Source organism: Orcinus orca, chromosome 2 (genome assembly GCF_937001465.1).
Source record: "Orcinus orca chromosome 2, mOrcOrc1.1, whole genome shotgun sequence".
In the NCBI taxonomy this organism is placed as follows: Eukaryota; Metazoa; Chordata; class Mammalia; order Artiodactyla; family Delphinidae; genus Orcinus; species Orcinus orca.
The window spans coordinates 174763007-174788683 of NC_064560.1; the positions used below are offsets into that span (position 1 = coordinate 174763007).

The 25677-nt window shown below is 41.0% G+C and overlaps 1 protein-coding gene and 1 long non-coding RNA gene across 19 annotated transcripts in view; one reads left to right on the top strand and one right to left on the bottom strand.

Moving 5' to 3' along the window:
* TTLL5 (tubulin tyrosine ligase like 5) overlaps positions 1–25677 on the top strand; it is a 309168-nt gene that overhangs the window by 34894 nt on the left and 248597 nt on the right. For 16 of the 18 annotated variants that reach the window (XM_033408371.2, XM_049706827.1, XM_033408745.2 and 13 more), the window contains 6 exons: positions 5774–5856; positions 12637–12706; positions 13147–13231; positions 22476–22577; positions 24391–24482; positions 25252–25359. In XM_033408371.2, coding sequence (XP_033264262.2) covers positions 5774–5856; positions 12637–12706; positions 13147–13231; positions 22476–22577; positions 24391–24482; positions 25252–25359 — 540 coding nt within the window. The remainder of the gene's footprint in view (positions 1–5773; positions 5857–12636; positions 12707–13146; positions 13232–22475; positions 22578–24390; positions 24483–25251; positions 25360–25677) is intronic. The other 2 variants (XM_049706829.1, XM_033408837.2) reach the window with 1 other exon arrangement.
* Positions 7237–17744, bottom strand: LOC125963668 (uncharacterized). Its single transcript, XR_007475956.1, has 3 exons — positions 16903–17744; positions 13437–13526; positions 7237–12250 (listed from the first exon to the last, which is right to left on the bottom strand). It is a non-coding gene; the product is annotated as an uncharacterized LOC125963668 (long non-coding RNA).

Below are 25677 nucleotides of genomic sequence, written 5' to 3' on the forward strand. Positions count from 1 at the left end.
AAGCTACAGTGCACTCAAAGCTGAACATTTATAGTTAGGAATTTTTGTTATGGGATTTTTAGCCATGTTATTGAAACCTCCTGTGCCTTAGCTTCCTCCTCTGTAAAATGGGACTGTTACTAGTACTGACATTGTAGTGTTGTTGGGATGTTTAAATACGTTAACACATGGAAAGCACTTGGAGTGGTGCCTGATGGGTACTTAATAAATGTGCAATAATATTTCCTATTTCAAATTATGTAGAGATGTATTGTTATATAATAAAAGTAAAAAATTGTGTAATAAGCCAACATGATAGCATAAAAATGCTTCAACTAACATGTTAGCAACGTAAAAGCATTCCTGATATGAACTCCCTGCTGTTGAATTCCTATTGAGAAATCAGAGTCCAGAATAATTTCCTAGTAAACACTAAAGGGATATCAAGTTGAAAATTCCCTTTCTCCTCTCTGCTGTCTCTTATTCTGTGGTTCTTCCCCACCCTTTGGAGGCAGTTTGAGGGCTGGATGCTCATTCAGAAGATTGGATAGAGTTAGAGTTCCTCCATGCGTTCAAGCCTGACCTGTGTTTCAGTAGAATTGTTTCTTCAGCATATTTTTTTTAAATAAATTTATTTATTTTATTTTTGGCTGCTTTGGGTCTTTGTTGCTGCGTGCAGGCTTTCTCTAGTTGCAGCAAGCAGGGGCTACTCTTCGTTGCGGTGCACGGGCTTCTCTTGTTGCGGAGCAGGGGCTCTAGGCACGTGGGCTCAGTAGTTGTGGCACATGGGCTCAGTAGTTGTGGCGCATGGGCTTAGTTGCTCCGCAGCATGTGGGATCTTCCCAGACCAGGGATCGAACACCTGTCCCCTGCATTGGCAGGTGTATTCTTAACAACTGCGCCACCAGGGAAGCCCCATTTCTTCAGCATATTATTCAAACTCTTACAGTTTCTACATTCTAACAAAAATGAATTCAAAAGGTCAGTAGCACACATAGAATGAATATAGCTGCAACCCAAAGCCACCACATTGAGCCCCAGGGCAGTTATTACAGGCAAATGATGTTCTTCAGTCTGAAAACAAATCCCTCATTGCTGTTGCCTCCCAAAGACCACAGCAGGGACTTATTGTGTGGTAGAAGAGGGACCAGGGAAGATGTGATGGTAAAGAGGAAGCTTCTTGGTTTCAGTCCTGCCAGGATGCCAGTCATTCTTTGCCAGTAGTCCAGAGTCCATGACCTCTACACTTAAATCCACTGGGGAGAAATCCAGCATTAGTAGGTCAGTTGTGTTGCTAAGTTTACATATTAGGGGAGAAACTTGCCTCCTCCTACCACTTCCTCTTTCAAAGAGACATTCCTCTTCCTCCTAAAGTCTGTTTTAAGTTCTCTTCATTTCCTCTGCTGTCCACCTAGCATATTATAACTCAGAAATTCCCTTTTCTCCATGACACTTGTGTTCCTGGCCTTCCAGTGCTTGCTTGAGCGCAGACAATAGGATATTTTTGAGAAGGCAAGTGACATGAACAGGTTGGCCTTTAGGAAAATAACTGCATGAAATGAATTGGAGGGAGCAGGGGGAGGAAACACAGTGGTCGCTTTGGAAGTCATAATCCAGGTAAGAAGTGTAGATAGACTGAGCTAGGTAGCTGGAACGGAATGGAGGCAGTGGAAAGAATGGTAGAATAAACACAGTTTACTAAGTGGCTGTGAGTAGTGAGGCAGAGGTCAAAGGTGTGAGTCTGAGAAGCTGGGAGGAGCATTAAGTCTTTAACCAGGGAGTGTAACGAGGAATGTAGAGCAGGGGTCCCCAACCCCCGGGGTTCCTGTTAGGAACCGGGCCGCACAGCAGGAGGTGAGCAGCGGTCGAGCAAGTGAAGCTTTACCTGCCGCTCCCCATCGTCCCCACCGCTCGCATTACCGCCTGAACCACCACCCCTGCCCCCCACTCCCCAACCCCTCGGCCGTGGAACCACGAAACCAGTCCCTGGTGCCAAAAAGGTTGGGGACCGCTGACGTAGAGGAAAAGTGTTGAAGGGCAAGAGGAGTGTCACATTTTGGACCTGGTGTGGATTTGAGGTGCCTACAGGCCTCCGTGTGGTGATGTTTTGCAGGCAGTTGTAAAGGCAGTTTTGAGTTCTGGCCAGTTATAGGCTCTGGAAGTTGCAGATATGGAGGTGGATGTTACTACCAAGGAAGGGAAAAAGGAAGAGAAGAAGAACTACAGAGAAATCAGAGGGGAGAGAGACCTTGAAGATATGAGCAAGGGAATGAGGTCCCAGAGGAGGCAGGAGAGGGTTTAGTCAAGAGCCCAAGTAGAAGGGTGAGCTTCAGGAAGCAGGGCGTGTCTCTCCCCTAAAAGGAGAGAAAGAAGGCGGCTAAGTGGTCATCCAGGTAACATTTGAGATGGAGAGGAAAGCAGGTGAGCGGGTTTATGTTACAGATTCCCAGCCTTCTTGGTGAGAGGGTGATGAGGGCACATACCAGGAATGAGGGGCCTAGGGATGGGTTTGGGTGTTTGAGAGGAGCAGAAAGGCATGTGACTAGCCTGTGAAAGAGCCTTTGAAAGGGAACTGATAAGGAACAGATATGAGGATTGCCTGAAGACTCTAGAGAGACCAGCCAAGGCAGATCTCATGAATTTGTATAGCTTTTTGTTCTAATAAGAGAAAACCTGAAATCCATCTCTGTAGAGACCTAGCCCAGAGACCAAACACTGCCTCAAGAGATGTGAAAGCCTGGATACTGCCAAACTGTTCCCAGTAATTAAAATGTGGGGCTTGCAATATACAGACCAGATCTTGCTAGATTCCTGGTGCCACTGTTGCTAGTGTATAGTCGGAGGTCTGTGACCCCGAAGAACCTAACTAAGGATCTTGCCAACTGCAGCCACTCCCCAGCTGTGGACAGCTTTCTAAGCAGGGAAAAGGAAACAACAAGGAAGGCAGGGTGGCGCCAATATCAGAAAAGCAGAACTTTCCCCCCGCGCCCTGGCAGATTTCTGTTTACTTCTCACTGCCCAGAATTGCATCCTCTGGTCATCTTTAGTTGCAAGAGAGACAGAAATAATTCTAAGGAATGAGCAAAACTTTAATGTCAGCCAGTTAATTTCAGATGACTGGATTTCAAAGTAATCAGTAAATTTATAGAATCATAATAGTAGGATTATGAGAGATCTCATAATTCAAATGGCTAAACCTCTCATTTTAAAGATGAGACTGGATAATTTAAGCAAATTGCCCGGAATTAGAAAAGTCAGAATTAGAACTCAGATCTTCCTACGCCTGGTTCAGTGCTCTTTCCATTAGATTGAGCATGCTGCCACCATAGGACCTGGAAGGCACCAGAAAGAGTTGCAGGCCCTGTCTAGTATATCTTCATCCTGACAGGCTGCCAAGCTCTTTGCCTTGCTTTGCTTCTGACCCACATTTTTGGAACCTGTGAAAGAAATCAATCCTTGTTCTGAAATACAGCAAATCAAGGAGAAAGGCCTAGCATGAAGACACTTTTTTTGATATTTAGAATTTCAAGAACATGATAAAAGTGAAGCACCAGAAACTTCTGATAAGCCTAGTCCACAAAGTAAGATTTATTAAACGCGTTAGATGGCAGAAGTTGCATTTAGCTAGATTTTCCCTGTTCTGAAAATGAGCATTTTCTGCGTCCGTTTGTCACCACAGGGGGTACCGTCTTCAGACAGGTCTGGTCATTTTCTTCGGCATTGCTGTATGTAGCTCCCTCACTTCCTCTTTGTGAGCTCGGTGTGTCTAATTACTTGCTTAGGGCCTGCCTTTCTGCTGTCTTTTCACTTCTGCATGCCCCATACTAGCAAACTGCGTAAGACGGGTTGGATACTTAGAAGTATTGAATGAATGAATGAAGTTTAAAAATTTTTGTCATTTTTTTGTTTTATTTTACTATTAATTGTTCCTTTTGTTCTCAAACTATTGTATCCTCAGAATTTGGGGAAAATGGCAAAATGGAAAAAATATATAAAGTGTATATATATATACATCTATTCAGTGACTTCAGTTTATAGAGATTTAAATTGTCTTATATTAATATGCCATCTATTGCAGGAATTTAAAATTATGTAAATGATGTAGGTAATATAGTCACGGTACCCCCCAAAAAATACAAAACAATAATCAGTGAAAAGCCTTTTTTCTCCTCTTTTCCTCAGTCATCCAGTTCTCCCCAGAGGTGATCAGTGTTATTAGTATTTTTACATATCCTTCTAGAGGTATTCTCTGCACTTACTGGCACATGGCTTGAGTGTGTATGTGAACAGATGGGAGCATACAATACCCAGTGCCCTGCACTTTACTTCGTAACACTCAACAGTCTCTTTGAGCTCATTCCTTCTCTGTTCCTTAATAACATTCTCATTTTGTGTGTCTGCTTAATATTTCATTATGTAGAGCAGGTGTCTGCAAACTACAGCCCTTGTGTCACATCTGGTCCTATGCCTTTTTATATGTATCCCAAGAGCTAAAAATGATTTTTACATTTTTAAATGCTTGAAAAAAATCAAAAGAAGAATAAAATTTTGTGGCATGTGGAAATCATAGGAAATTCAGTGTCCATAAATAAAGGTTTTTGGGGGCCCAGCCATGCTCCTTTGTTTACGTATTGTTTATGGTAACTTTTGAGCTACAATGACAGAGTTGAATAGTTGCATGGCCTGCAAAGCCTAAGCTATTTATTATCTGGCTTTTTACCAAAAAATAGTTTGCCGGCCCCTCGTATAGATGCAATATAGTGTATTTAATTAGTTGATGGATGTCTTTTGCTATTAAAATGCAGCACTGAATAATCTTCTACAAAGAATGTTCCAGTATGTGTGAGTAGGACCAGAGAATACATTCCCAGAAGTGGAGTTGCTCACGGAGTTTTACATTCTGTGTGGCACGTGACATTTTTTCTAATTCTGTGAGGTCACATCAAGGGAAAAAGCAGGGGAGGGTGGCGGAGAGAAGACAAGGAGGTCTTCTTTCTCTCCTGGTGAAATGGTTTGTGGCACCGACACAAATCAAGTTCCTGTTGGGAGGCCTTGAAAAGACAGTTTGGCTCCTATCAGAGGGAGAATCCTTTGTCTCTGCTTCTCTCTCGTGTCCACTGACCTTCCCTAAGTGGAGGCCGGAGCCATCTGCAGGCCTCTGGGACTCCTCATATTGGTTGTGTGTTTTCTTTTCCTATGACCCAAAGGTATTTAAAGCGTAAACCTGAACCTGCGAAAGGAACAAAAGTAAAGGGCACCTTTTAACCACTCGTCAATTATTGTCCTACCTTTCTACTCACATTGTTTTATTTAAGGCGATTTTTTCTTACAAGCTCAGAGAAACTGCTTGAGGAAAGTAACCATATTAGGGGATCTGGCCTTTGACTCGCGTTGTCACTGTCTGCAGTGTGAGCCTCTGGAGGTCCTTTAGTTAAAGGAGGCAAGGATATCAAAGATTCGTGAAGGTTGTTTGTGACAGTAATAGACGAACATCCCGATATTTGCCTTATTTTGTCTTCATCCTCTCATTCAAGAGGGGAAGTGGTGGAAGAAATATATTATGTAATATTGCTGTCTCTTCCTCTCTTTCCTTTCTCTCTCTTTCTCTGTTTTCATTTTTAAGGCTAGTCCAAAAATACAGGTTATTTTAGTTGCTGTCCTCCACTTAGAAATTTGGAAAATTCTTTGGGTACCTGAGTAGATAACTAGTGTTAAAATTTAAGATAATAAACTCATGTCCCTTCTTTCTCTTTGTTTCTTTCTTCCCTGTTTTGTCTCCCAATATTTTGAGCAGATTCATATTCAAAGGACCGGGGACCTTGGATAGTAAAACCAGTGGCCTCTTCCAGGGGGCGGGGTGTCTACCTGATCAACAATGTAAGTATGCAGCGGGTGGCATACTTCGCTCCGTGTTTGTTCTTCCCTGCTTCACCCTTTGTCTTAGCTACTAAGTCTGCATTCAGAAGTGTGATTTGAGGAGGGGTATGAGTCTACTGTTCACCTTACTGGCAGTAACCTCCTCCCATGCCAACAGTTACTCTATGGCTAATAAGTCACTTGATTGAATTTGGGGGGAGGGCAGCCTTTGGTGTCAGCAGAAAAGAGGTACTTTTTCTGCTTTCAGCATTCTGCCTTGCTAATTCCTTGGCACTAAGCATTAATTGGTAGCACATACATTTAGTTCCTATTGTGAGGAGAACTGTGGGTTCCTACCCTCAAGGTCATCAAGCAAATTAACCTTAGTCTGGCATGGCATCCTTGCTGCTCCTGGCCCCCTCCGTCCCCTCTCTTCTTCTTCCTCCTCATCCTCTTCTTTTTTCAAAAGTCATTAATATCTTGATTCTTTGCAAAATCCTCATTAAAAGTTGTTTTTCAGTTGAATACATATACAAAGTAAATGAAATAAAATCCCAACCCCACTCTCACTGGCTAGACTAACAACAGTAGTAACCTAATACAGTTGATTTATGTTTCTTCTTTTCTCAACTTTACATTTTGTTTCTAATTCTCAGTTTGATATTCACTGCACTCATATCACCCCCTACCCTTCCTTCCACATTACATCTCTAGCTTTGATTACTTTTTATTATTTTTATATTTTAAAGGTTTATGATATTTACATTCTCTTCAGTAACTATGATTCAGTTTCTTTGCTTTATCTATAAGTTGAGTAAAAAATTTTAACTCAATAGAAACTTTACAGATGGGAATTCTGAAATTTAACCAATATTTCAGTCTGGGTCTTTGTTCATTCTTCCTCCTGGACCTTTGGTCAGCCCTTTCAATCTGGAAGCTAGTGTTTTTCTTTAGTTCAGGAAAAATCATTCATTTTTTGTCTATGCTTCTGCTTCTGGAACTTCTTTTTGAGGCATTCTGGGTGTTTCCTTCATGTCAACTTTTCTCTCATTTTAAATTCTCTGTCTTTTCCCATCTTTATCTTCTGGATCACCAGTGTGAGCTCTGTCCATTTTATCGTTCATTCCGTCTACTGTATTTCTATATTGGCTATCATAAGGTACAAACACTCTTATTTTCTCATTTGCCTTTCTTTTTTCTTTTGTGATAACAGCCTGTTGTTGCTTAATAGATGCAGTTTGCTGGCGGGTCTTTCTGAGGATACGAATTGAAAGTTTTTTAAAGTTCTCTTTTGTTTCACCAGTTTTCATGGGACCGTGGTTTTTTTTCCTGCTGTTGGGTTTTCTCAATTTCAGTGACCTTAGATGTTGAGTCACACTGATGAACAAGACTAGACTGATTTAAATTTTGACAGCTGGCCTGGGTTTCCCCTACTGTTGTGTAGGACTGATTCCCTAATAACATCTCACTGGACAGGAGGCTGACTGTGCTTTGTGTGAGGGCAAAGTGTGTTGAATGTCAGGCCGCACCTTAGGTGGATATGGGTGAGGAAGCGTGCTTCTTCCTTCCCCCTTGCCAAAACAGGACCTGCCTGATTGTGGATATCAAGGAAGAGTTGGGTGATTTCCTTGTGGGGCGGTGCTACCTTGCCTCTCTCTTCACCTTTGTGTCTGCTGTAGGGATGCAGTGGCCTCAAGTTCCACTGCTCTGTGGGATGCCTGTGCCCACCCGCAGAAGATGTCCTCCCAAGACAGTTGTTAGGTTTCATCCTGAGGGCAAAGCTTTGGTTGCTGGAGAAGAAGGCCTGTTGGCCGCACTGTTTTAAATGCTGTTTGTTATTTAATTAATTATCTGATTCTTGTCCATTGGCTCCCTCTTGCTCTTCGTGTTAGTTCACTGCCAGCATGGAACTTCTCAGAAGTCTCCTTGGGAAGATCACTCTCACCTCTGATATTTGGGGCTGGGCTTCTTCTGCTCTGTTTCCTCAACCTGTTCCTATCTTCTTTCTGTCTTTCAGGATTTCCTTAAACCTTTGGTCTTTTGTTGGCTCCTTTAACTGTTTTCTAGCTTTGTTATCATTTCAGACGTTTAAAAATGTCTACTCTGGGGCTTCCCTGGTGGCGCAGTGGTTGGGAGTCCGCCTGCCGATGCAGGGGACAGAGGTTCGTGCCCCGGTCTGGGAGGATCCCACATGCCGCGGAGCGGCTGGGCCCGTGGGCCATGGCCGCTGGGCCTGTGTGTCCGGAGCCTGTGCTCTGCAGCGGGAGAGGCCACGGCAGTGAGAGGCCTGCGTATCACATTAAAAAATAAATAAATAAAATGTCTACTCTGTCCTTACGGTGGAACCCTGGAAGGGAAGAGGGGGAGGCGGATATGTCATGTGCGTGGTCGGTACACCATCCCAAATTCCCCAGTTCTCTTTCTTTTCACATGGTCTGAGCTATTTCCTATATGTGCAGAAACTAACTTTCTAAGGGGTCTTTCATATGGGAAAATCCTTAAATTCAGTCTGGACTAAAAACTCTACAGTAAATACTGATGGCCAGACCTTTCATGCTGAAGAAATATAGGATCTGGTTCTGAGGCAGTAGCTATACAGCCCCAAGCCCAGGCTACAAGTTCTGCTACCTGACCCTGGGTCACTCTGGAGGGCCTTTTGCCCTGGGTCTCTTGTGACAGAAGGCACTGCTCATAAGCCTTGGATCTCTCTTTTCTTGTCTCTCTTCTGACCTTGGTGTGAAGGCTCCTGTCCAACAGCTTTTCCTTCAGCTTCGTGCCAGGAGCTCCAGTGTTGTTTGAATCTCATAGACGGCACTAGTTTGGGTTTGGGTTTTAGCTGCCAAATGGAATTGCTATTGAAAGTCAACTGTGGTACAAGTTTGCTTTTTATTTTCTTAGACATGAGTCAAAAAGAATAGGATCTATTCCCAGCTCATCTGGGACTTTTTTCTCTTGGAATGCTCTTTTGCCCTGGTGATTTGTTATTTTAAAACCAACATCATAAAGAATAGAAAAGTTAAACTTTCTTTGGTGGGGCTGAGAACCCCATGCCCTGACTCTTCCCTGGATGCCGTGCGCGTCTCATACAGGGGGTGACAAGTCTTTAGAGAATGCACTTGGCAGGCTCTCCTTCTCCCTCCCACATCTCCCTGGGCTGACTCCCTAGAGACCCCCTGCAGAGATCAAAGTACTTGGCAGGACCCTTTGCCTGCCACCTCCCGCTCAGTGAAGCTTTGGAATGAGTCTGATTCTTTGAGGTCTTTGGTGGAAGTGCCAGACAGAAGCCTGGGAAGATGCCAGCAAGCACCAGGGGAGCTGGCAGCATGTGGACATAATGGCAAAATATTCCCACTTTTCTCCAAATCTGGAATTTTATCACCTTTTACCCAGACCTACAAACCATGCAGTTAATACTCTTCTCTCCCTCCTTACACACAAGGCCTAACCATCTCCTCTTTTCCATACCTGGATCCTTTCCCATGGAATATGTGACCCATTAGCCAACTGGATGAAGTAACTCTTTCCAAGGCTGCTGCCTGCTTTCCTTTTAGATTCAAGGGGGAGGGAGAGGGAGTGCTCCAGTGGAGGGTCTGCAAGCAGAGCTAGTGTGAGTGGGTGAGGGATGGGGGAGGGAGGGCAGAGTTAGGTGTGAGGGCCAAATAAAAACATCTTTCCCTGTCTTCCCACTGGAGTGAGGAATGAGAGGGCCTCTTATTAAAAATTCCCCATAATAGTCATAACCTTTTGGAAAATATCTGCAAGTAGCAACTTTTACCACTATGAGAATAGGATAAAGGATAGAAGAAGGATTACTTTTATGTAATACTGAAGAGAGAGGAGCGTGAGCTCCTACAGATGGAAGCATCTTGGCTGATTGGCGAACGTGGTCTCTTAATGATGTGCTTTTAGCTCTGAAAATACAGCATAAAGGAACAGAGTTGTGTTTGCTCCAGCTCCTGCAGTAACCGTGACTAAATGCCATATTTTCCCAATTTAGTATATTCAAATCGAGGAGGGAAAAGATCTGGTGTTTTCTGATTAAGGTATGAATTTGATTTATGGAAGTCAAATTTAGTCATCCTTGTCTCACACATTATTCATGGTAAATAAACGATTAGTGTTTTCTCTGAGATTTTGAAGTATCAGGAGAGTATTTTGGTCACTCTTTTCACTCCTATATTTGTGAATATAATTCCGTACAGCTCTCTTGTTTCTATTTGTTTATGTTTTCTTAGGTGCTCTCCATTTTTTCTCATTGTTCAACAAATATTTAGGGAGTCCCTGTTGTGTGCCAGGTGCTGCCACTCCTTAAAGGCTTTTCAGGAATAGGGATCATCTCCTAATTCTTATGTATCTTCATTATAAATCAGTGCACTGCTCTGAGCAGAATGGCGTGTGGCACGTCGTGAGGAGTGCTGTTGAGTTGTGGAACTCAGTAAATGGAACCACATAGATACTATTGAGTTTGCAATAATAATACTAACTGATATTTCTTGAGCATCTACTATGTGCTTACCACTGTACCTTCCAAATATAATCTCACTTAGACTTTATGAGAACCCTAAGAGGTAGTTACTATTCCTTCCATAGTAAGTGAAGATTTTAACTCGTCTTGCTGATTCCAGAGCGTGCCCTCTTAACCACTGTACCAGTCTACCTTATAATAACTTAACAGATACCATGAGCTTTAATCTTAAAGTTGAATTAGAAAAATGGATGGGTTTCCAACTTTCCCAACAATTCAGCTTCTTGCTTTAGCATACTTGGGAGGGCAATTTGAGCTTAGAATTGACATCATTTAAAATGAGTTAATTGGGGATGGATGAAAAGGAGACAGGCTTGAAGATGTCAAAAATTTCGTTAGTTATTTATCAGTATATTACACTATACAAAAAAACTGTACTCAAACAATTCTTTTCTTCCATGAGCTTACAGTTTAATTACTAGTGCAGATAGAAATGAGAGGTATAGACCATTGAACAAATACTAAAGTTACCGAAATAATGTAAGAGATTATGTTCTGCATAATTCAAAGGACAAATGTATATGATGAGGAAGAGAAGAGAGGAAATGGGCATGGATGTTAGATGTGTCATAGAGTGAAGACCATTACCATTGTAGTCTCTGGTTCCAAGTAGAGTTGGGTGGTTACATATCTGTTGTAGCCTGTAGGTGTTACTTAGTAGAAAAAGAGCTGCAATTGTTTAATTTTAGGTTTGGAAGCCTGCAGCTTACTTCTTTGTACTGTGATTGCATCAGTTCTTACATACTAAGCTGACTCAAAATAGAGATAGTGTGTGTGAGAAACTGATCAGGAAATGGTGTGGGTCACCAAGTCCAGAGTATGAATCAGTAGTGATGTTGTAGTGTCCGTATGATGCATAGAGATGGCTTGTGAAGTTGTGTTCTGAGTTTGAGATGGCAGCAGTGGGAAATGAGAGAAGAATCTCGTTATCTTGACCCCGGAGTTGCTTCTTGTGGTTGTGTATGATATTATGGGTCACACAATTATCCTTATTATAACTGTAGTACTTGGGATAGCAAATGCATTATTATAAAGGCAAACTTTCAGGTCTGGACAGTTATTTTAGGTCAGAACTTGTGAGAAAAGGTGCAAATAGTGCTTAAGAATTAGGCTTCTGAGGCAGACTGCCTGGGTTCAAATGGTGCTCTATCACTTACTAGCTGTGGGACTTGGAGCAGCTTCCTAACCCTCTCTGACTCTTCCCTCATCTGTAATATTTGGATGGTGTTATACCTACCATGGGTTGGATGAAGATTAAATGAAATAATACTTGTGAGGGATTAGAACAGTGTTGGCACATAACAAATCTTCAGTACATTTATTAAAATTTTTTTCCTGCAAATGTTAATAGTGTTTCTGTTGTTGCCACTATAGCTGTTATCATCACAGTTATCATTATAGCCACTTGCCTTTTGAGTTCTTTTGTCCTGTATGGATTGTGGTGACTGACAACTGATTTTTCTGTTTTAGTCTCATTTGGAATTGTTCTTCCAGATCTCTTTCCACTCTGCAGCCTCACATCTTGCACTTGTAGGTGTGCTGCTTTGTGTTCTTTTAAATTCTATGTATTTGCTGTCCCTCTACTCAAACATCAAACTCTTTGCGAGTAGGGATTGGGCTCTGTGAGGGCAGGGATTGCATTTGTTTTATTCATCACTGCATCCCCAGTGCCTTATACAATACCTATCATACTCATCATTATTTATTGTATAGACAGCTCTTCTTCATTGAAAAAAGTATTTAAAAGATCTAGTTCATTCTTTACCTGCAGTGGCATAGCAAGCACTATGGAGTGAGTCAGTGAAATATCCATCCCATTTCACAGGGAAAATGCCAGGATCCATTGTGGAAAGATCTGTAAGTTCTCTGAGCAACTTGATGAAAGCCTTCCTGTAAGAATAATGGTAGTATTCTAAAATATCCAACATGCTTTACATTTGGGAGAAAGCAAGTTTTAATTTATTTTTTAAGTAGCTTTTATTTTCTTGGCATGTAAATATTTAATATCATGTATATAAATCTTTAAAGCTGTTTAGGCTCTATCATGAGAGGTGCTGTGTAAATTTTGTTTTCCCCCATTATAATTGGATTCTCACAGTGTTTATGGAAGTGGTGTGTTATATGGCCAATTAATATATGGGTAGCTTAGAGGAAACCTTTTCTTAGAGTTTTAGTTTTCCATATTATCATTTCTAAATGGTTAAGAACTTTGCTTCTTTATTTTAAGTCAAGATTCCTTTGCATTTCTACCTTTCATTTTTCTCTTTACTCAACAGCCAAACCAGATTTCCCTGGAAGAGAACATCTTGGTCTCCCGTTACATTAACAACCCCCTGCTCATAGATGGTGAGTTGTGATTAGGTCTTTGACTGGATTGGGCTAGATCGTACTAAATTTTTTTTTTTAACGTTTTTATAGTCTTCTCTATTAAGTCTTTATTAAGCTAGTGTGAAATTCTTGGCAACTGTGGCTCCAGAGATGAAGCTGGTTCCTTACCTACCTCACGGTATTATTTTGAAGTTGATTTGACATAATAAAAAAGAAAGTGCTTTATATGTTATAACAGAAACAAATATATATGAAAACTGTACAATGCATGTATATATATATTTACAATGTATGGTATAATTATTATTTATCCTCAAAAGGGAAGGTGTGTGGGCAGTGTATGTTTCATGGGGAGAGGAGGACTGTCTTTCATATTTCTTTGTTACATTGTACTATTCTTTCTGTAACAGAAGACAAATGAGCTTAGCTTTTCCTGTGTACCCCAATTTTTTTTCCAGATTTCAAGTTTGACGTGCGCCTCTATGTGCTTGTGACTTCCTATGATCCTCTTGTCATCTATCTCTATGAAGAAGGACTGGCTAGGTAAGAGACCTTGAGCGGAGGGTGTTTATTCGAGTTGACCCATTAAAGAGTGTATTAAGATCAGGTTGTTTTTTCTGTTGTATTCAACTCAGGAAAATAAGAGTGTCCCCAGATGGGCTTCAGATTACAGAAATCAGTCTTATCACTTCACAGTCTCTCTTGCATATCCACGCATATGAACAAGCATTTGTATGTAAACACACACCTTTCCCAGCAGGGATCCAGGGTCACATTGTATTTTCATGCAATGGCAATTGGTATGAAGATCCTAGGGCCACTGTTGTTCACAAATGGTCTAAAAAGGAAAAAAAAAAAGAAATCTTTCATGTGTATACCTGTTATATACCAAGCATTTATTTTAATGCTCACAACAACCTTAAAGCCATGCATTTTTGCAGTTGCGGAAACTGAGGCTTTGCGTAAGGGAACTTGAAATCACTCCCCTGAGGTCTCCAGCAGGTGGATAGTGGAGTGGGAATTTGAACCCCTGGATCTGACTCCAGAGCTGAAGGCTTGAGCTGTTTCATGCCCTCTTGTATCTAGGGTGGACATTAGCTGCTTTTTTTTTTTCACCTACAAGTCTGTAATATATTTTACAGTGATTTTATATATATATATATTTTATATATATATATATAAAATATATATATATTTCTGTTTTTCTGAGGTACTTCTTAAGTTTTAAGGTAGTGTGACTTACAAAATAAAGTTCAACTTATAATAATTTGAATTTTCATTTCCCATATCCATAGGATTTTACAGGTGACAGTGTTTTTTTTAGACCCTTTGAATTGTTTAAAATAAGTATATAACTTTGGTGTGCTTGTGTTCTTTTCTCTCACAAAGCTAATATATATATATATATATATATATATATATATATATATATGTATTTCCCCCACAAAACTTATATATTTTACCAAAGAACTCTGAAGTTCTTTTTATGCATAGTTTTTGTATAGAGCATAGCAGTTTAGGAGGTGGTTTGCATCTGTAAAAAGCATGGCCTATATATGTTTCTGTATTTTAGGAAATGTACATCAAAGATGGGAAATACCGTGGATAAAAGAAGGCTACATATTTAGGTGTAGGTGCTTTGAGACATATCATTGTACTCTGACAGCTGTTCTTTTAGAATCGGATTTCAATTATTTTAATTATTTTTTAGACTAAAATTTTTTGATGCATCGTGTGACTAGAGTCAGAGGGTGAGAACAGTTAACCAGATTCTACCTGGTTGAGCTATGTCTTGCCTTCACCTCTAGGTGGCAGTGACAGCATCTATAAGCGTGGTCACATTCTTAACTAAGATTTGAGTTTGAACCCTGGGAACACTGAAAGCCACGGAAGCTCCCTAGTTCAGGCCTCTGGTTCCTTGAAAACTGAGGAGGGAGAAAACTAAAATATTTCTCAGTTTTTAGTTAAAGGGCTGAACCAGGTATCTGGGCACAAACTACTAATCTAATCAGATTTTCATCGGAAAGAAGTTTTCTGTAGTGTTTTTAGACACATGTGCTCTCATATTTTGAAGTATAGGGATAAAAGCTGAGTCTCCATATTATCTAGAGCAAAAAGAAGGTGAAATAAGGCCTCTTACTTCTGCTCAGATGTATAAGATGCTGAGGATTTTCCATTTTGTAATATGAGATGTATCATGAGTATGAATATGAGTATCATGAGCTCCTTCACCCTTCTCCCTCCGCTCATCCTCAACCAGCTTGTCTCCTGTACCCTTCTTGGAAACCGATTATGTCCTGCCATGAACTGGACGACTTTTTTTTTTTTTGCGGTACGCGGGCCCCTCACCGCTGTGGCCTCTCCCGCCGCGGAGCACAGGCTCCGGACGCGCAGGCCCAGCGGCCATGGCTCACGGGCCTAGCCGCTCCATGGCATGTGGGATCCTCCCGGACCGGGGCACAAACCCGTGTCCCCCGCATCGACAGGCGGACTCTCAACCACTGCGCCACCAGGGAAGCCCTGAACTGGGCTTCTTGAATAGGGAAAAGACCTCAAGTTTATGCTTACTGTGTCTCAAGGATATCATAGCAATATGTTCTGCAAATTATTCCAAAGGTATTTCACCCACAGTATTAATAGCCCTTGCTATTGGTAAAATTCGGCATTGTTTTAAAGCCTCAATGGCTCAGATGCAAAATGAGAACAATACTAATATTTATTATAGAACTTACTGCAGATGTGCTAGTGCTTTGGCTATTGGCTGTGTTGGAAGTCAGAACCCACTGAATTGAGTAACTCTTCTCTTGCCTTCAGCAGGAACTGAGTATATATATTTATATATTTTAAAAATGGATGCTCTTTCTTAGAATAATTTGGAAAACAAATTTTTAAAAATTTGGATTAAACTGAAACAAAAGAAAAAGAATTTTCAGGGTTTTGGCTATTTTACCTAAAAGTATAGGCGAATATAAAAGCTTTACAGTAGTACATTATGACAGGCTATTAGCCAGTCCTGCAAGGGGTGCATTGCTCTGCACAATAACTTCCATGTGCCTAAGTCCCTGTGTCTTAACCACTGTGTATCTTGGCACTCATCTCCTGCTTTTTAATCCTCAGAAGCCATTCGACTGTGTCATTACTTTCAACAATAGTCTACAGAATCTCCAGATCTGCAGCCTCTAGTAATCTTGGGTCACGTTTGTTTTAAATAGACATTACTGAAGGTAATCAGTTTGGGATGAGATCACTAGACCATTTTACTTTGAGGCTCAAAAAGGAAAACCATAATCTTTCCTAAAGAGACAGAACTGGTGGCAGTGTAATTGGTTTCCTTCTTCAGAAAAGAAGGGTCTTATCCCATATCACTTCTGTTTGGGGCCTCAGAATTCATGTTTAATGACAGAAAGATTAAGTTGATTTCATAAGACGGTTCTGTGAAGTAAGAATTTTGTGTAAATTCTTTACCTTCTTAAATTTACTAAAGAAAAAGACCCTAAATATTTCATTTCAGTTGCCCTTGCTTTATTAACATAGGAAGTAGAAAGACTCTCGTTATTTTCTTATACGTGGGCACAATATTGAGGCGTTTTAAAAAATTGTCTTAGTGGTGTTTGAGTCCAGTGTTTTGCCCCTTCCTACTTTTTGAGTTTCACGTGTATGTTACTGTTTTACACCAGCAGGGGGCGCTCAAGTTTCCAGAGAGGGGTGCTTTTCTCTACCAAAATGGTGTAGGGTTTTTTTCCTGACAGAGGTGGAATCCAAAAAGACTTTGTTCTGGATTTTACAGTTTTAGGTGGATCCAGTATGTGGTCTAAATGATTTGACGAGGCCCTTTTTTGAGACAAAGCTAATAGCCAAATTTTCACTGAAACAGGAAAAATTAAAAGTTGAAAAAAATTAAAACAAAATTGAGTTGAAAATCAAATGTGCTATCATATTAGAGACCCAAAGATAGGTAGCACTGTCAGCTGCAGGGAAATGAAAGTGCCCGTCCAGAGAACTGGGAGAGATCCATCCGCACGGTGGGTTGGGAAGATGGGACACTGAGAAGGCCCGGGTCAGGGACCGCCTCTCTTCTACTCAGCCATATTATTCAGTGGAAATTCAGAAGAGATCCCAAAGCATTTGTAATGCCTCTGCCTTCCTCCCCACCCCCAGTTACTTCTTCAGTAGGCTTCCTTGCTAATTAACACTGGCTCCACAGGGATATTTACCTTTTCTCTGCTGGATTCCTGTGGTTTTGAAAGAATTCAGGTACTTGCCGGTTGCCAAGGAATTCAGATTACCTCACAGGCTGCACACTGTCCAGAATCTGCCATAGCAGCAAGAGGGGGAAGAGACACCAACAAGGGGAAGAAACCCCTCTCCAGTGCTCATTGTCACCCTCCCTGGCAGGCCCTTGCTGTTTGTGAAGTTTGAGTCATTTCTGGCTCTGAAGACCAGGGGATCAGGCTGGTAATCCCCTCCCAGACGGCTCCGCAGGGCGCTGCCTAGTCACTGCAGCACTTTGGCAGTCTCCCGGCCGCAGCTGGCTGACAGCAGATCAGAGGGCTCTTGGGCCTCTTGTTCTCTTCCATAAGATTTTTCTGGGTCAGGCCAGGATGAAACCCAGTGGCTCCCGGCAAGGCTGCCTGAGGTGCTGTCTCTTCATCCTCCAGGCCTTTCTGGCGCTGAATGGTTACACCTGCTGAAAGATAACACATGTGCCACAGCCAGGGTCTCCTGAGAGTTGGCCTCCCTTACTTTGTACATTTGTAGTGAATGTTTGTTAGAACATGTAGCTATCAAAGCGGGGTTGGGGGGTTTGGTTTAACTGTCCTACATCTAGACTCTCCGTAACTCTGACTATGGTGTCGTATTCATAGAAGAACAAAGTCGTTTTTGAACGGGGGAAGAGAGTTCCAAAGACCCCACTAACTCTGCTTTCCTTCTTGTTTGAGTTCCATGTTGGTAAAGTTCCTGAACAAGCAGCTCAGCTGTAGTTTCGGTTAGTGCTTATCAGGTACCTACTGTATGTCTAACATTGAAACCCTTCCTTCACATACACATTCAAGAGTTTGAGACAGTTATCATCATTGTATTGATTCTCACTGAGAAACATTAGAAAGCAAAAAGGAAATGTAGTTTTTGATTTAAGAATTTGTCAGAATAAAGGTTATCTATATATATCTTAATGTGGCAAAAAAAGAAAAGGGCATATCATTCTCTGTTCATCATAGGTGGTGAAATAGAGCTCAGGGTTTCAGATTTACAAAGAAAGTAGGAACCCCCCCCATTCCTTTGTTCTTTTTTGTTTGTTTGTTTGTTTAAAGGTCAAGGCTATGAAATTCTGTCATGAGAGCTTTTCCTAAATCTTGATTTCATTAAGAGGGAGGTTCAAGACTTAATTCATCGTGTAAATTTCAGTATGTGTTAGGAGCAGTGTTTGCAAACTTGGTTGTGGGCTACCTAGTAGAGAATTACCTCTTTTAGGTGTTTCTAATAAAGAAATTGTGTTGAAGCTTTCAGACCTAAATAGGGTGAAATTTGATATGTGAAGATCTAAATCACAAGTCACAAACTTAAATGCTTACAAGGACATTCACTGAAAAGTTTGGCCCAGTGGAGACTGGAGAACCAGAGATCACATATCCCACCTAAAGGGTATTTACTATTCATTGGCAGCAAGTCATTGATATGTGGTAGTGCTGTGGTCTGGATGCTACCTCCCGAGTTCATATGTGGAAATCCTAACCCCCAAGGTGATGGTATTAGGAGATGGGGACTTTGGGAGGTGATTAGGTCATGAGGGTGGAGCCCTCATGAATATGATTAGTGCCCTTTAATATAAGAGGCCCTGGAGGGATTCTTTACCCCTTCCACCCTGTGAGGACACAGCAGGAAGGTGCTGTCTGTCTGCCTGCATCTTGACCTTGGACTTCCAGCCAACAGAAATAAATTTCTGTTATTTGTAAGCTACACAGTTTATGCAGTTTATAGTATTTTGTTACGGCAGCCTGAATGGACCAAGACAGGTGGTATTGCCAGATCTTCTGGTTTTTTAAGGGAGGCTGAAAAATCTAGATTTTTATTGAGAAACTTTTGTTTGTAAACTTTCAATTTTGAAACCATTTCAAAGTTATGGGAAAGCTGTAAAAATAGTATGAAGAACTGCCTTTTAACTTTCCTCTAGAGACCACAGTCAAATTTGGCCATCTGTCCTGATAATGTTCTTTATAACAGAAAGCTCCAAATCCAGGATCACATGTTATATTTAGTTGTCAAGTCTCTTCAGTCTCCTTATATCTGGAACATTTACTCTGTCTTTTCTTGACTTTCATGACTTCAGCATTTTTTAAGATTTAGGCCAGTCATTTTTGTAGAATGGCCCTCAATTTGTGTTTGTCTGATATTTTTTCATAATTAGACTGAGGTTATGTATTTTTGGCCAGAATGTCACAGAAGTGATGCCATGTTCTCATTGCATTAGATCCGATGGTACATGATAACTATTTAGTGGTGTTTGAGCACTTAAGACAATGTCTGGCAGATTTCTCCACTGTAAATTTACTTTGTTTTCCCCTCTGTAATTAATAAATATCTTATGAAGAGATACTTTGAGACCATGTAAAATCTCATTCTTCATCTCACTTTCACCCAACAATTTTAATATTCATTGATGTTTCTTGCCTGAATGAATTATTACTGTGATGGTTGTGGAATAATGATTTTCTAATTCCATCATTTCTTTTACTTTTATTATTTGGCATTTTACTCCCAGGAAGAGTTTTCTCTCCATCCTGTTCATTTATTCATTTGTTTATATACACCAATGTGGACTTAAGGATTCCTGTGTTATTTAATGGGTTGTAATCCTTTACTATCACGATTTATTTTGATGCTCAAATTGTCCCAGATTTGGCCAATGGGAGCCCGTTTAAGCTGACTTTTGTGTCCTTCTGACATGTCCCCTCATTCTTTGAGCACAAGATATTTCAGGCTCATCTTCTTTCTCTGTCCCAGCCTGGAATCAACTATTTTCTCCAAGGAGCAGTGGTTGCTTTTAATGGAGGATAGTATTTAGACATACAGATCCAGGTGCTGGATATGCTCATTGTTCTGGGGTGTCTCTGCTATCAGGTCCTTGCAACGGACATACCTAGGAAATACGTGTATAGACATATGTACCTGTACACATACATACACATTTACATCTATATTTATTTCTGTATCTCTATATTGAAAATCAGGAGTTCATACAAATACCTCCAATTCTAGCTCAAAACTACAGCATTCATTCTAGCTTTTTCCCTTTATATATTTTTTATCTTTTTTCCAACAGTGAGAAATCTGACTTCTATTATCTTCAATGTATTTATTTACTCAGTTCCCTCGTATGTAGCCAGTCTCCCAACCTCCCTGTCACTACCCCATTCAGATGCCCTCCTTGTGTGGACTTTGACCCTTGTGGGGCACCACCCTGCTTAGATAACCTCCTTGTACTGCCTCTGGGCTGCCTTCCCGTCCTGTCCACCATCTTCCTCACATGGGCCCTGGCTGCCACTGGGCTTCAGGAAGGAAGGTCTGAATTTTAAATTCTGGCCAAGTTATTCAAGTTTAAAAACAAAACAACCTTTGTAGGTTAATCAGAACTTGATTAGTAGGCCAGATCTAAGACTAATGGGACCTCTGATCTAGAAAATAAGAAGAAAGTGTTGGAAAATGGTGATCAGAGCTGAATGTGGTTTGTTTAATCCAGATTTTAGTGAGAACCATAAGCTCTTCCTGCATTAGGAGGAAAGATGAGCATATACACCTGCCTTTCCTCTACATGGTCTTCTGCATTCCTTGTTCAGCTGACTGAAATAAAGAGTGTAGCACTTTTGCCCTTTTGGATAACTTTTCCACTGAGCTTAGTTTTTTGTTTCTGTTTTCTCTAATTCTTACTTCTTCTTATACTTAGAAGAACTGTAGCATTAATGATCTTGTCCTTCCTGAGTTTCAGAATATAAATGTCCCAGCTAAAAGGAAGACTAGGAAGAAGAAAATTTATTTTTTTTAGAGATGCAGTCCTATTGAAAAAAGGAGGATAAGAATGACAGATGTGTTGGGTACCAGTTTACAGTTAACTGCCAGGCCTTTGCCAGTCTTTTCACGTTGACCAAATTAGATCAGGTACTTGTATGTAAAAGAGAAGAAAAACCTCTTTCTCTGAAGCAGAACCTTTTCCCTCCCTCTAAATCATTATTTTGGGGGAGAGATGGCAGGTGGTATGTCACTGTGAGGTAATGTCTGGTTGAGGCAGGCAGCCTCTGTGAGGCCTGCCTGGGCCCCCTTCGCATTTCACAAGAATTCAGAGAATGACCATTTCCCGCTTGATTGGAGGATCTCTGACGAAGGAAGATTGGGATGTATAGGTAAGGTTTACCCACCACGGAGTGACATGGGTGAAGTTAAGTGATAACTGCCGGAAGTTTCTGGAAAATCTGAGGTCCTTCTCATGCATAGACGTAATGCTCATCAGACTCTTGCCCCTTAGCCATACATGCCTGGTCAACATTTTCTCTTTGTCCACATCCTTCTTCCTGGCCTCATGTTTGTTTATTTTAGTTTTAGGGTTTCTTTTTTGGTTTGTTTTTTTTATTTTTCCTTTTTCCACTCTTCTTTCTTTGGCTCTTGTAGATTTCTAGTACAGGGAATTAGGGAGCAGAGATAGTGGGTGAATGAGAAGAAATAGAGGAGAAGAAAAATTTTAAATGCTGCCCTTCAATGTGGTAAAAATTCACGTTGACTTCATAGTCTGAGTAAGCACATGTAAATAATTTGTAAATCATGTGAAAATAAACTTGTGGCCTTCCAGGATTTTTTTTCACACACTTGGTTGTGCCTGTGGGGAAAACCACTTTAGTGGAGGGTGATACGGTTAGAGTGGTATGTAAACAGGGTGATATTTACCATAACCGTTCGCCTCGAGTGTACTTTTGTTGATGCTGAGCATCACTGGAAAGTTTTCTCTTTCCTCGGCTACTTCCTTCAGAGGCACATATATTTTATACTTCGGTCTTCTTTTGACAACAGTCCAGGATATCAAATTGCTGCTCTGTTTTCAGTGGGCTCCGTGTTTAATCCCCCTTTTCGCCGTCATTCCAAATTCAGGAATTAATCCACTCTACGCTCGTATTTATGCTGCTCTGTTTTGTATGGCTTTGTATGCTGTTAATGCTGCCATTACTGTTCTCTTAGTTTTATAGATCAGTTCTGTTTTTTCCTATGGATGTGAGTTCTAAGTCTTTATATTATTATGCTGTCCTTTTTTTCTTTTTGCATAATATTTTCCATAGAATGCTTTAGTACCAGGCACTGTGTAGGCACTCAGGTGTTTCTTGACAGGCTAATGTCCCATCATCCACAGCATCCTATACACGGTTTCCTTGACTGTGAATAACTTTGTTTTCACTTTTCATCTTTCCTATCCGTCTAAGGTTCTGTATCAAAAAAGCAGCATCTCGTGGTTAAGAACGTGGGTTTTGGAGTCAGTGTGATTTGGGGCAAGTCACTTAATCTTCCAGATCATATTTTAATGTTCATATCTGTTTTAAAAATTAGACATAATGGTACCTCCTTCAGAGAATTGCTTTAATGATTGAATTAAATGTGATATTGTACATGAAACACTTAGCGTGGGGGTTGGCACTTAATAAGCACTCAGCATTTGAGGAGGATGCCACCTCCCTGCATTAATATCTCATTGATCCTGTATTTTATCGAAGCCCTGTTCCTGACATTTAACCTGTGTCTTTTCTTTCAGGTTTGCCACCGTACGATATGACCAAGGAACCAAGAATATTCGGAACCAGTTCATGCACCTGACCAATTACAGTGTGAATAAGAAGAGTGGAGACTATGTGAGGTACTGGCTGCGCCTGAGCCAGGAGCCGGGGAAGTCGGTCTCCGAGGCAGACATCGGAGAAGCGCAAAGTTAACTTGCTGCGCTGGAGGAAAACTTTACGCTCATATCCATGTAACTCAGAGCTCTTGGAGTCATTTCATGTAGTTCTGAGGCTTACCTGCTACAGCTTCTCTATTGCTTGCCCACCTACAATGTCCCCTTTCTCCACCAAAATATGCCTTCCTTCCCGAGTTTCGTCTGCCTCATTGTCAAGTTCCCTCACTTGACTTAGAGGTAGGAATTTTATAGGCATATGGAACTTTTTCGAAGTCAAGAAATTAGGTCATTTCGGCACTTGGCAAAATGTATCAAAAGCTTCAAAAATGCTTGTGCCCTTTGACCCAGTAATTCTATTTCTAGGAGCTTAACCTTAAGAAATACAAGACTTATACACAAGATTAGAAACAAGAATGTGCATCACTGTACATTGTCAGGTGGAAAAAGCAAGTTACCACACAGTACATGCAATTTAATTTCTTTTTTGAATATGTAAGATAACTAAAGCTGTTTTTTCCCCCCCGAGGGGGTGTGGGAGAGAGAAGAAAACTAGAAGGATATATCTTAAAATGTTAACAGTCTTTAACTATAATGGATGGGATTTTGGGTGGGGGATGTCTGTCTTCTTCTCTGTACTTTTATGTTATTTCCTAAGTTTTTCTAAAAGAAACACTTTTATCATCGGGGGAGAAAACGTTAGGAATAAATTAAATAAAAAAAGAAATGAGGCCATCTCAGAAAAAGATTCAGTGGAACGGAGTACCAGCCCAGCTGTGTGGAAATATTCTTTCTGCTGTGTTTTCTTTCATCCTGATAATTTTGCCAGAAACTGGAAAAATAAAAAAGGAACCCAAACAGTTACTTTCTACTCAGACTAAAAATAGGTGCCTAGAAGGTCCAAGGAAAAAAAGAAAGGAATCTGGAAGTGATGGCATAGTTGCCGAAGCGATATAGATTTCATTGCGTGTCCTGTGACCGGTGTCAGGAATTGGTTGAAGATGCAATATCTTGCACTTTGGAAGATGAGCAAAGATGCAGCTGGTGGGTTGCGGGGTGGTGATAGAGAATAAGGGGGCAGCTGTAAAATACAGGTTTCAGATTGCAAGACCCTTCCAACAATCTGGGAATGTGCCCTGTTTGCCACTTTGTTGCTGTAGTGGTGGTGTACTTCATTACTTCTGTTGTTGCTCTAGTGCATTCTCCCTTGGGTGATACCTCAAAAGGTATCCAAAAAAGCCGTGTCTATCACTAGATAGAAGGGAGCTCGCTTCAGAGGCCAGCGCAGTTCTGTCCAGGGTTAACTCATTAAAATGCTGCGCTAGATTAGCTTACTAGCCCATCTAGACTCAGTTCTGGTCTGAAAATGGCATTAGAGGCCGGTTTGTGGGCTCATGTGACATTTACCTCAAAGACAAGGTTAGTATCCCCAAGCATTTCAATGTGTTAATATTTTGTAGCCATTCTTAAATTTGTTTACATTCTTTCACAACTTTCTTCTACTGGTTCATGATGCATAATTGTTTGGTTAAGGAGGAATTTGCCTTCCTTTCCCCTACCCACCTCATTAAGGCAAGTTATATGCATTTTCATTTCAATGGAAGAAACTGGTACAAAAGCGTATATGACAAAAAGGACCAAGAAAAAGTGGGTGAGTGGAAGTCAGCAAAGGGAATATTTTTCTAAAGACTGATAAGGAAAGAAGGCTATTTGTAAAAAATCTTGTTTCTAGAGCCAGGCCTAGTTGCATATGTGACATTGATCCATGAATTTGTTTTAGTTGTGATGATCCGGAAGTGGAGGATTATGGGAACAAATGGAGCATGAGTGCTATGCTTAGGTATCTGAAACAGGAAGGCAAAGATACAACTGGTGAGTACCAGGGCTTTTTCCTTTTTGACTTCTCTTCTTCGTATAACTGTACTATTATCACTAACCAGGAGTCATTCTCTCGAATTCTAATAGTGTTGCTGAGATGTCTGATGGGATCATTGTTCTTGGTGTTAATTTTTCCTGCCCTTTACAAGATGGAGAACAACAGGCTTACTTACCATGGCTCCCCAAATCCCTTCTCTTGTTTCTAGTTTGGAAGACAACTTTTTCCTTTAGTTTTTAGGGAATTTATCCTTCTTGAATGTTGAACTGCTCACTAAAATACGGTCAGCTTTTTACATAACAAATTGTCTATCTCCACATTGGCCCTGAGTTCACATTTTCCTAAGGCAATCTCTTTCATTCCTGTTGATGAATTGGAGAATGGACAGTGTCAAGTTTGAGTACAAAGGCTTGGAATCAAAATGGACACTGTCGCTGAGCCTTGAGCAGAATGGGAAGCAGTGTGCCGAAAGGCCTATCTCAGTCCACAAAGGGAAGGGTGAGAGGAAGAGAGTGAGAAGCGGGGAAGGCTCCTTTTCCAGTCTGTGTCTATCTCTTGTCATAGGAGACCACTTGACTACATCCCCCAGCACCTCCATTCTTGCCTGTGTCCCTCTGTTCACAGACACGCCTTCTCCTGGAGCACCCATTTGTAAGACTGCCACATGGAGACTTCTTTGAATGAGCACATGTGCTGTTATAATTATATTGTGTTCTGGAATCCAGTCCTAATTCATGCATTATAGTGGTTTTTTTTCTTTTGTAGCATTGATGGCCCATGTAGAAGACCTGATCATTAAGACTATAATCTCTGCTGAACTAGCTATTGCCACAGCCTGTAAAACTTTTGTTCCTCATCGCAGCAGTTGTTTTGGTAAGGAGACTCAAGAAGCTTAACATATTTTGTGAAAAGGGGCTTGGGAAATTGGGATGGGATACTGGGGTAGAGAGGCTTAGTGATTCTACAAGAGTAAAAGGTATGTGGTGGACTTTTATTTCTTTCTAAACTCACGTAGCGTATGAAGAGGCCGGTGGTGAACTTAGTTGGAGGTCCCCTGAGGACTAACTAGCTTTCGGTGTGGGAAGCAGGGATTGTAACTAAAGTGTGGGTCTCTTTGTCAGAGCGCAATCAGAAAAAGTCTGCAACGGACTGTACAGGAATCCAGCTCTAACAAATATATTCCAGAGCTCT